Source organism: Pinus tabuliformis, chromosome 6 (assembly GCF_031772625.1).
Source record: "Pinus tabuliformis cultivar Carrire ecotype Pingquan chromosome 6, CPIR1, whole genome shotgun sequence".
In the NCBI taxonomy this organism is placed as follows: Eukaryota; Viridiplantae; Streptophyta; class Pinopsida; order Pinales; family Pinaceae; genus Pinus; species Pinus tabuliformis.
The window spans coordinates 1,763,807,011-1,763,819,352 of NC_142292.1; the positions used below are offsets into that span (position 1 = coordinate 1,763,807,011).

Consider the following 12,342-nt stretch of genomic DNA (forward strand, 5'->3'; position numbering starts at 1 on the left):
TTGTTCCAAATGTTGTTGAGAAGCAGCCTGCTGTTCAAATTAAAAAGGAACAACATTCGCCTGATATCCACGTTAAGATAGAAATGGATGATAGATTGACCTGCGATAAGGAAATTCAGACAGTGGCACCACCCTCGGGAGTGATAAGGGTCATGAATGCAAAACAACGCAATAGGAAAATTCAGGTAAAACTCCCGGTCTCCACCGCCGCATGGGAAAGAGATCCGAGAACGAAAACCCTATGGGAGGGTTTGACGCAAGCTCAACAAGCAACAGAAAAGCTCAGAGAGCAAATGGTCCCTCGAGAAAGGTATGAAGAGCTACAGCAACAGCTTAGGAACGTCAATCTATCCGAAAGCTAGGCCTTTGAAGGGTGGCGAAGGGAAGAAGAAAAAGTCGTGAAGGTAACTCGTAGGTTAGATATAGTTATCAAGCAGATGAATACCTTATGTTCTTTGTACAATGACATCCTAGCATATAGAGCCGCTGCTAAGAATTATGTCTTGTTTTTAATGGAACGATATTTGCAATTGAAAATAAAGGTTGTTAAAGCAAGTGCTCCCATACAAATTAATACCCTCGATGATTTTATAAACTGCTGTAAGCACTACGAGGTAAAAGTTCAAAGACTACTGTGTGAGTTTTACTTACATAACCTTGTATTAGACCAGGAGACCGAGTTGAACCCTGGGCCTTTTGTTGGGGATATCCAATTGCAGGCATTTATTTCATTCGGGTTAATCAAATTAAATGGCTTAAAGCCTATAACGCTTTCCAAAGGCAAGAAAACAGATTAGATTTGTGGGTAAGAGCTGAGCCTAGGAATCCAGTACAGTTGTGGAGAGAACATAGGAACCTCATGAAGACTCCAGGTGTAATTGAAGCATTAGGACCCATTCACACAACAATCAATCAGCAAGGAATAGAATACTTTTTCACTATTAAAGACCTTGCCATTGATGCGGCTAAATTTCGATATCAGATCTCTAATCCGAATATCCAAATCAGGGAGCCATTTAAGTATGAAAATTTTAAGTTAGCCGTCAACTGCTTGCACCTCTATGGCGAAGTCATTTTGAGGGCAGGGCCATCCTGGTTAGGATATAGGTTCCGGAGTCCAATTATTTGGCACCCTGCACCTAGGTACCAAGCCCTGTATGAGATGCCTGAGGGTCAGACAGGCCATTTCTTTGAACACCTAGTTATGCATCGTGGCTGTAGACCTCCACATGAGATTCCATCTCCAGCCTACTCTCTCACTGCCTTACATGCCAACTATAATGTTTTCATGAGGGCATGAAAAAGGGTAAGCAGGGGGGTGTGTGGAGTACTAAAGAAGGTATGTTTTTGGTAATTATTTCAGCTTCTTTTCATTATAACTTACAAACCTTTTGCATCATGAACTAGGAAAATTATAAGAAATTGTAATGAGACCTGTGAGATTAATGTGCAAAGCGGAAACACTGACAATTGTCATTTTCTTATGCAGAAAGAAGGGAAAACAAAAGACTGCTATGCTGAAGGAAAGAACAAGGCCGGGTTAACCGTTGTCCCTTTGACGGGGAACCATATGCAAACAAGGCAAAACAGATCAAAGCGAATCAGCCCTGGAAAGGAAGTGGAGATGTCGGCTCGGTGCAAGAAGGAAAAGAGATAACTGAGAATTAACGGTTCAGCGAATTCCTCAGGATCCTTTGATCTTGAGGGATCGCTGCTTTAACTATTTTTGCACCTAGACATCTCCGCCTTCATCATTATAAAAGGGGCAGCACTGTTAGCTCAAGGGGGTCGAATCCTTATGTTTTATGTAATTTCTCTAAAGATTGAAACTTTGATCATCGAGTCTCGTTGAGAACTGATCTACTGTAATTTCATTTTATGCATTAATACAAACTCGGTTGCTATTTCATCCCTGAGTCTGGAATAACTTCAAGCGGTGTACCCTTGGAGGCTAAGGGCCCGGCGTTGGAGGACACTTGCTCCTGTACTATTACGTTTGGTATATGCGTGGTTTGCTTATCAGCGTTATTTGGTAATCTGATGTGTTTTGTTAGTTTACATCACATGCTCTGTTATGTTTACTTTACTGAGACAGAACTATTGCATTGACCCTGCAACGTATCACTGTTCTTCTTAGTGTTGATATAATACTGTCAGTCTTTACAGAATATCGTTGCTGTTCAATTACAGAGCCTCTATGCTGTGCACTTATTCATTGATATTACGGAATTCATCTTAGCAATTATGTTCTTTGCGATTGTTGGATCTATAGACATTGCTGTTCCATTTTGAAACACAGTCGTAATCTTTTATAACTAAGAGTAATAACTGGTTTACCGAGATCAGGTTACTATTAAGGTGTGCCGTGTGCATATATGGTTTTGAAGTGCTGTTCCATAATTCATCATTAATAAGAGCTGGTCCATTTTGGTGTGTTGTTTAATTCGTCCTTAAGATTGAAGGATTGCCATTTGATTCCTGTAGGTCACGATTCGTGCATTTGATCTTGTAGACTAAGGTGTTACTGCTTGCTAGACTTAGTTGTTGTTACATTTTCCTGTTTGTTGTTCTCTTTCAGATTTGCTGTTCCATTTCTATTTTCGTTGTTCCATTTCTTATCTGCCGTTCCATTTCCCGTCCTTTGTTATTTTGGTGTGAAGAACGATCGAGGGCTATAGTGAGCACTGACATTTACTGCCTGGCTCCCAGATCCACGATCTGTTCTCTGATTTACCTTAGTTCCATCATTTTACAAAGGGATGAGTTACTGCTACTGAACCCTTGACTGATAAATTGCTTAGTTTTCTGAATGTGTAGTTTAATCTTTTGAAGTAGTTTGTTGTAAACAAGCATCCGTTTACTCTTGTATTTCTGAACACTGTACTACTAGCATTACTCTGGCAAATGATAGCCTCAGACTGAGACACTCTTTGAAATAACAAAACGTTCCTGGATTGACAACTAATGTGAGGTAATTAGAGGTGAAAGAGACCCTTTTTATAGCTCCACAGCCTGACGATGCCACCTCCTCCTACCAACTCCTGCCATAGTAGTCTAATCATCCTACAATCCCATGTCAACCCAACATGCCATGACAACTCATGAAATCTTCCTGCTCCTCTGTCAATCCATCCTGTCACTAGTGTTGTCAAGAACTTTGAAGGGGATATGAAAAGGTGTGTGTGTCCAACCACCGAGTCCATCATGCAGCTACTACCATCACCTACTAACTCCACGATGTGATGGAGAATCCCACCTGGATCCCAACAACAGTTTGGCTCTCGAGCCCCTTTGGTAATCCACAGCCTCTGCTGAACTGTGGCCATGGATGCATCTAACTTCCTAGCCAGCTCCACCAGATACCAACTCAATATCTCTTGCCATCCAACCCTGAGAGGGATCGAATGCATGAACAACCATACACGGAACATGTCCTCCATCATGCGAATGCTGCACCCTGTGCAACTCGTGTCGCCCCATCTCACTAGTCTGGAAAATCCATGTAATCTGCCTAGGTAATGTGGCCTCTCTCTCACCAACATGCAGAGGTGGCCCAATAATGCCGCAAGCCTCATCGATGTATGCCTGAAAGGGACTGTCATCTGAAAGTATGACATCCATGTTGGCTTCTGATGCATCTGACTGCTCCTCATCGATGGTCGACTCTAAGGATGGATGCTCATCCTCCTCCACCATGGGCTCAACATGATCCACTAACTATCCCTCAAAAGATATCTCATCATGCATAACATCCTCAACAATCAGCGATAGGTAGCTACTGTCTGGAAACTCTGTCACAAATGCCTCTATACCTATCGACTCCTCATCAATGGTGGATATGTCTCTTGGTACCTCATCAACCTCTTGTGTGTTGTTATCACCTGAAAACTCAAACATGGCCCTGGACACCTCATCAATGGATCCCTCAACAATGGATGACATCTCATCCATGGGTGGCTCTGTTGGCATTATGACACTGATTTGGCCTATGACACAGGTGTTGTCCTTGATGGCAACTCACTTTGATGACAGATCACAGTTCAGACTTACAAAATGAAGAAAGAGAGGTATACGCAGGTTCCCTATTGACCAAGCCGCGTATACATGCGGGTTAGCAAACCAAAAGGCGTGTATAACATACACACGCAGTTTCACAGAAGGAAAGGCGCGTACATGTTGGAAAACTAAGTCTTGGTCTGTGGTATTTGGTCCATGGTATTTTGATCCATGGTATTGGTCCAGGGTATCTGGTCCGAAGTTATTTGGTCCAAGGTATTGGTCCTAAGTGGTTTTGGTCCATGGTATTGAGCAAGGCCTAAGACTATAAAAGGAGGAGAAGATCAGTAGGCAAAGGCACTCAAGCAATTGAATATCTAGTGAAGAGCAAGATCTAATATATAGGCTATTGGGTTGTGGTGCATAGCTGGATCTGAACCAAGGATGAACCTTAGCGCTTGATGAAGGATAAGTTTTAATGATGGGTCAAGATCTTAAGGCTTGAAGAGAAGTATCTTTATGTGGTTTTGATCATTTATCTGTATAACTGGCATATGTAGTAGTCTGTAAATATGATGATCTGGGTATAACTGAAGTCTGAAATTGTTGTAAAGTTTAAATCATAATTTACAGATCTGTACACAGGTTCACTTTAGAAAAGGCGCGTATACACGCTGGTTCTGCATATCAAAACAACGTATACATCTTAAATTTGATTTGCAGATCTGTACGTAGGTTTGCCTTGAGAAAAGTGTGTATACACACAGGTTTGACAAAAGGAAGTAGCATATATCTCACAAAATATATTTTAGCTACTTCTGTTTGCTGTTGCAATGTTCTGGGTTCTGGCTTGGGCTCTGGTTACAACATTCTGAAGATCTGATTGAAGGGTTGTCAAAGTGATTGGTTGGTTCAGTTTTGGTTGGTGCAATAGGAGATTGGTTGATACAGATATATTTGATGATTGAATGATGCTATTGATGGATCTAGTGTGAAAATTTATGAAACGTGGTCCCTGGAAGAAAAGAGAAGGTTGGAGCCTTCTGTACGCCGGCACCTACGTACTAGTAAACATATCAGCTAGTACAAGAGCTAGGGGGTTGTAGCTCCCTTCCAGGAAAAGCTGGAGAACGAGAAAATGTTGTGGCCTTTTGCAGGTAGAAGCCTACGTACTGGTATAAGACTGCACCAGTAGAAAAATTGTAAAAAGAAGTTTCTAATTTAAAAAAAAGATAGAGACGATTGCAACAGGTGGTTTTCACCCACATTGGGTTTCCACCTTATATCTTGTGTTCTTGTGTGTGATTGTCTGTTCTGTTTTTATTGCATTTGGTTATTGTTTATATGGTTCTGATGCACTAATTAAAGATCAACATATGAAGAATTAACTGAATCTTAAGCCTGCAGGATATATGCTAGTTGCCTTAAACACAATTGCGTATACACGCAAGTTTCATTAACTGAAGTAGCGTATATGAATCTGATTATGGAAATGAAAAACTATTGACTTGCTAATACTGATTCATGCCCCCCTCTCAATATTATTTCCAACAGGCTCCTCATCAACAAATGGCCAACTGAGTGTATGCTGTACCTTCTCCACTAGGGTGTCAATTGGAGGTATTGAAGGGATCTCCAACAAGGGTGACACATGCATCACATTTGGACACATTGACATGATCCTCATACTCCTGTGTGCCCACAATCTCATGCTTAACCTCCTCCTCAGGCTTCTGATATCTAAAGCCAAGTCTCCACCAACAAAAGCGCCTCTCGGTCTCATCCTCTAATTGTCCTCCTCTATGCTCCTCAAATGAGAAAGCCCTCCTGATCGTAGGATCCAACGCCTCACACTCATCAATCCTATCCATGGAGGGCCTCATCAAATCTGTAAAGGTGTTTGGTTCCCTCTCCTTCTTCGATTCACCCAGAAAATGAGGCATGGTAGGTCAGCTGGGCTGGCCATGGGTATTGTTCTGCTGAACTGAGTGTGCATGTGTGTGGCTTCTCTGTTGGTTATGTCTCAACGTCCCCATCATTTGTTGCATCCTCTCTGGGATTTGTTGGTTTTGCCTCCTCAACAATCGGTTCTCCCTCATCAGCTCCTCCATGATCCCTTCTCTACTTTTCTCTTTTAGTGTCATCAGAGTGCCCATAAATTCACCAGTCACTATGAATGCATGGCCAAATCCTCCATGATCTTGTTGACTCCCTCACAGCTGGCCAAGATCATGCTCTGACACCACTGTAATATTCCTACTTGGAATTTAACAACTAATACCAAGCAATGGACTAAGAACAATAAATAAATTGGAACTCATACACAATAATTAAAACACCAAAATGTCCAGCAACTCAATCTGAGCCATTTTATTAATTTTATGATAAAAGAATACATAAAATGAGCTGAAGTTTTGGACCCTGGGCTTGTTATGCAAGTTATGCAAACCCCATGTAGTACAACTATGATCTGGAGGAAATACTGGCCAAGAAAATCACTGCTACTGCTGTTGGAATGGAACTGAAGATTCTGCCTTGAAGAATGCTTGGATCACCTTGAAATTGCAGCCACGGACTCCCCTCCAAAACCTCAAAAATACCCAGAAATGGTTTGGCCCGGTGACCCCAAAAAAAACGCCCTGATTCTTTGTTATTGATCTGAAGTCCCTCTGCGTTTCTAACTGTGCTACAATATGGTATTCTCCTTTGTTCACTAGACCGAGACTCTCTTTAGCAGTTGTACTTAAAGATTTCACTGATTGTTGGGTATAAGGCAAGGTCTTTTGAAGTGAGGCATAAAGGTTAGTAACTGTCAGATAAAAAAAAGAACAAGAGATCAAGTTCTGAAGAAGGCAGAAGCGTTGGGTAAAGGTCTGGACAGCAAACAAGTAGCCTAAGTTCTGTGACAAGTTGCAGCTTGTATGAGCTCTAGATCAGTACTCTCTTATGATGGTTTAAGAAGCTAAGTGTGCAAAACCTGAAGAAGAAAATTGTTATTGTGTGGAAAGTCAAAGGGGGTTGTTCTTGAAGGAGCTGAAGGCAAGAAGAGAGAAGTTGTTGAAGTGCCCTAGTATCATAAAGTATAAGAGAACTTTAGTGAGCAGCAGAAGAATCCCTAAATATAGCCATCTTTGGAGCAGTAAGAAGATTAGTGGAGGGTGGCCCTAGAAGTCCATATTCGCTCAAAGAATATTGAAGACATCTTGCAGAAACCATTCTTGGAGAATTTAATACATGATTGAAGCCCTCATAATGTGATCTTGAAGAATATTGTTTAGGTGAAATGAAGAGCAGTGATGACACCCTCATGAGAAGACAAGGTTGTCATTGATGAAGAGATTTGGAGAAGGCATTGATGAAGAGATTTGGAGAAGACATTGCTGAAGAGATTGGCCAGACTCATTGAAGAAGATATTGGGAGTCGTGAACAATTACTAAACTTATCTTGACGAATTGAAGCAGGAGGTTGGAGCCTCATAGAGACAAGCTTGGTGCCTTGGAAGATAGGGTTGGAGCCCTAGAGGATAGGAGTCCTCAAGAGACCAGGTTGGAGTTTGTACCAGAGATAGGGTTGGAGCCCTAGAGGTTGGAGCCTTGGAAGTCCAAGTCGGTGCTTGGCCAAATACAGGTTGGAGCCTGGGAGATTGAAGATCGGTGTCTTCATCTAGGGTTGGAGCTCTACATATATTGTACTTGATTCATTGTAAAGATTATATTAATAAAAGCATTTATTCCTATTGTTCATTTTGTGTTCTAAATATAAGTGATCTAACTGGTAAAAGTAACAATTGAAAATAAATCCTAATTCACCCCCCCCAGTATTTCCAACAGCTAGTGACCAGTCCCAACATGCACCTATGCTGAGATGACCGGCATTCGCTACTTCCATGTGTCGAAATTGTGGCCATTGAATTTTTTACTTGGCTTCAACACAAAATTTGTGAGTCGGGCCATGCCGCCATGCTAACAACCATCGTTATGTACTCCTTCAGCTTTCCCTGCATTTTCTAAACCTGTTCAAACTTCAAAGCCTTGTTTCGGGTTGCCTGAGGTCAGTAATAGCATACGGTATACCCAAACCTCAATTTGTCATTGCCTAAGCCTGTTACAAGGTGCTTCAACTTGTTTCTGACCAGTCTAAAGTTTGCTATAGGTTTGCTGACTTTCTTTCTCATTGCTTGAAGTCTATTACAGGGTGCCCAGGCCCCAAACTATGTTACAGGGTAACCAACCCTGTTTCCAGTGGCCCAAACCTTTTTTTTTTCTTTCCTCTTAATACCCCTAGTTGTTTGAAAGCTTTGCTAGTGACCAGTCCCAACATTCACCTATGCTGAGATGACCAGCATTCACTGCTTCCATGTGTCGAAATTGTGGCCATTGAATTTTTTACTTGGCTTCAACACAAAATTTGTGAGTCGGGCCATACTAACAACCGTCATTATGCACTCCTTCAGCTTTCCCTGCACTTTCTAAACCCGTTCAAAGCCTTGTTTCAGGCTGCCCGAGGTCAGTAATAGCATACCCAAACCTCAATTTGTCATTGCCTAAGCCTGTTACAAGGTGCTTCAAATTGTTTCTGACCAGTCTAAAGTTTGCTATAGGTTTCCTGACTTTGTTTCTCATTGCTTGAAGTCTATTACAGGGTGCCCAGGCACCAAACTATGTTACAGGGTAACCAACCCTGTTTCCAGTGGCCCAAACCTATTTCTTTTTTTTTTGTTTGTTTCCTCTGAACACCCCTAGACAGGCCGAACTCACGCCCAGTCAACTCTACCACAGGGAGCTTGACCTTGATGAACCCAAGGAGAATTGAACCTGTGCCTTGTAAATAAGAGTAAAAGATTAGATATTATGTAGTTAAAAAAAAAAAAACTAATAATAGTCAAACAGCAAATCGATTGCTACAGTGCTGCTTTGGCAGGGACTAACAAGAGTACAAGCTGAAGTGACTCTTCGTTTCCCAAATTGTGTGTTTCCTCTTCACTTAATTAAAGCTTAATCAAATGTAATTTAAGCTAATTCCAGTTTATGACATACAAGTTGGTAATTTATGACCTTACACATACTTCATCGCTTATTTAATGTGCATCTTTTGCAATTACCTGATCAGAGCTGGAAAAATCATTCTAACAAATTATTTTTGTAGATGGCCTTCTTAATACCATATCTATATCTCATAACTATAGGCGAGGATAAATATGGCCTGTTTTATGCAATGACGCATATAGTTGTAGGAGAGATAACAATGTATGTACAACCGGACACCAGCAGGGTATACTGTATGCATTGAACTCTAGGGAAGATAGCTATGTTTGTATATTCTATGTTTGCAGGGTGTACCATCTTGTGTACGAGTTGGGCTATAATCTGACATGACACAGTAATGCCAGCTTTATAGTGCCTATACGCATTGTCATACAGCCCACCATGGACAGTTGTACTCTCGATGTATATATCTTCTGTAGCTTCAGGAGGAGGCAGACTATATTTATCCTGCTCCAACACCTCCCTTCTGTTGAAATAAATTAAGAAATAATATTGAGCTATATTATTAAACCACCTCTTGTAAGTGGACTTGAGGGGATTTGACCCTTCGCATTTTTCAAAGCTCTCACTTAATCATGCTAACCACAAGGGCTTTTGTGAAAATTTGAAAGGGGTAGGACGTGGAACCTTAAGACAACATGGAAGAATTGAGGCGAAGATAAAAGAGCACAAGTACGAAGAGATGCTTCAAGACGAACAAATTTATAGACGAAGTGAAACCACTTGGAGGGTGCCGAAGATTTGGGAAACAATTCTCATTTTTTTTTTCTGAATTTACTGCTTGAAAATTTACGTGGATCTGTTCAAATATGTTTACTCTTCTTAGTGAATCATAAATCCTCATGACACTCCCATTCTTTCATATCTTCGGTAGGTCTTTTAGTGAGTACAATAATTGAAAGATTCGCATACATCGAATCTTAGTTTAATTTAAGAAGTGGTCGCAAACTCAGAATTGAATACCCCTAGAGCATATCCTTAAATTTCGGATGTTATTGATGAGGATGGTTATTTTATTTGTATTTGGAGCCTTTGTGATTATTATATTTCAAAAATATTGAAAGGTTTCTTCTGCTTTTGTTTCCGCGATTACGCTACTAATGTGTATATGGAAGTATATTTCTTCTCCCATGGATGCCAATGGAACTTTTGCAACATCATAATTCAATTTGATATTTTTCGGCTAAAAGGAATTGATAGCATGTTCATGTGGTGCATGCAAATTTTCCTTCTAGAAGGATTGTATCTGGGCTAAAAATCGCTGACTCAATTTGCGCAGGTACTTCTATAGCTTGCCATTTCTTTTATGGAAGACACCCTTTCCAACTCCTTTGAGGTGAACTATTTTCCCTTTTTATGTTGAATTTATTTGTCCGCTTAGCCAATGATATTATCACATCAGCAAATTTGAAACATTTATGCAATGAAGTAATCCAATCTCTTCCTTTTCAGGTTACTTTTATTTGTAGGGGTGGAAGTTTGCTGGAACATATATCCTTCAACTGCAGCTTCGTCTTTTATATTGCTCATCTTCCATTCAATAATTTTGTGGGGACTCTGGATTGCACCTTCAGAGTATCCTTACGTCCGGCAGGAAAAAGCTGAAAAAAAAGCTTGACAAGCAATTTTAGCAATTTATTTTTTATTTTATTTTATTTTATTGTGTAGTATATTTACAGGTTGGCACATCAACAATCGAAAATGTGCTCCTAACGAGATGTTAATAAAAGGTGGTTATTGAAATTAGTCTAGGATGCCATGGGTTGTCTTGAGAGAATCTGTTCCGCTACATGATGTCTTGTGTACTTGCTAAACTTGAAAAGTGGCCATTACTTAGCACAGGTGACTATATATTGGACTGAGCAGATTACTAATTTTGATAACGACATCACTTCCTCCTTTCCCTGCCGCATTTGGAACTGATCCTGTGACATGGACATTTTTTTGGTAGATATGGGTCCATGTGTAGAATGTAATCTTATGAATATCTAGATTACAGTCTTGAAACTATGACAGGTATTGGGCATTTCTATAAAAATTGATATTTAATGGCTCATCCCATGTTCATTTTATGTTATTTTTTACCCAGTTCACTTTCGAGGCTTTTTACTTGCCTCAGCATTGGGATGGGTCTGCTTAGCAGCGTTTTGAAAATGGATCTCTATCTTCCACACTAATGCCATAGTCCCTCTCTAGTATTTTATTAGTTTTATAGTCTTATCAGATATGATAAAAGGCTAATGAAACCTCTAATCAGCAGGATCATCATCCATTTTCGTTTTTCATTTGGCTAGATGCAAATGTCTAGATGGCATATTTTAGTAGGGTGATTTAATAAGATAATGGCTGCTCCCATGTTCATTTTATGTGCATGTCTATCCGCAGTGCACTGTAGAGGCTATTTACATGACTCGTCATTGGGGTGGGATTTCCTGTGAGCATTTTGTAAGTAGATCTCTATCTATTGCATTAGTGCCACAAATCTCTCCCTTTGATGATGGTGAAAGACTCACAGAAATTATTGGATATGTTAATAATCTAACATGATAATCCCTTAAACTCAATGGAGAAATAGGTTATTAATTTTTTAGTGATATTAGCAGGTATGATAATAGCTGGTGAAACTTCTTATGCAAAACAGCATCATTCATTTTCAATTTTCATTTCACTACTTGCCTCTCTAAAAGTAGACATGTTAGTTGGGCGAAGTAACTTCATTGGCTTGCAATAACGAGAATCTTCTTCATTGATTTTCAATTTTCATTTCATTGTTTTCCTCTCTAAAAAGTTGACATATGTCAGTGAGACGATGTATTATCATTAATTTGTAAATATAAGATGCGGATCGCTCTAAATTGATAGGATGTATGGATTGGAATCAACCCATGTCTAAGTCAACATTAAACAAACAATTGGTTCAGACTCTACGAATACTTGGTCGATTTCAAAATTAAAGTGCCCAATTAGCACAATTCACGAACTTTATATAAAATGTAAAAATTGCATTTAATATAAAGACAAGTGTGTTTATTCTTCGTTTAAATTAGCAACAAAGGCTTGCACGTAGTATGGTTCTATTCCGCCAAGTGACATTGAAAGAGTGGAAGTCACAATGACTATTAAGTCAGGTTAGAGATTACACATCATTAAGTATGCCACAACATCCCACCTCTTCATAAGTGGTGGATGCATGACAAATTAAAGTCTAAAGGAAGCATATTCAAGACTTTTTTTCATTCTTGTTTAAGCCACTTACAATGATGTAAAATATTAATAGGAAAAACATTGATTTACTACCAT

At 39.9% G+C, this 12,342-nt stretch overlaps 1 protein-coding gene across 2 annotated transcripts in view; it reads left to right on the forward strand.

The window, feature by feature from the left end:
* Positions 1–11,098, forward strand: part of LOC149265997 (dol-P-Man:Man(5)GlcNAc(2)-PP-Dol alpha-1,3-mannosyltransferase-like) — a 319,649-nt gene extending 308,551 nt beyond the window's left edge. For both annotated transcript variants that reach the window (XM_089429926.1, XM_089429922.1), the window contains 2 exons: positions 10,322–10,378; positions 10,495–11,098. In XM_089429926.1, coding sequence (XP_089286052.1) covers positions 10,322–10,378; positions 10,495–10,660 — 223 coding nt within the window. In that variant the 3' untranslated portion in view covers positions 10,661–11,098. The remainder of the gene's footprint in view (positions 1–10,321; positions 10,379–10,494) is intronic.
* The last annotated feature ends 1,244 nt before the right edge of the window (positions 11,099–12,342 follow it).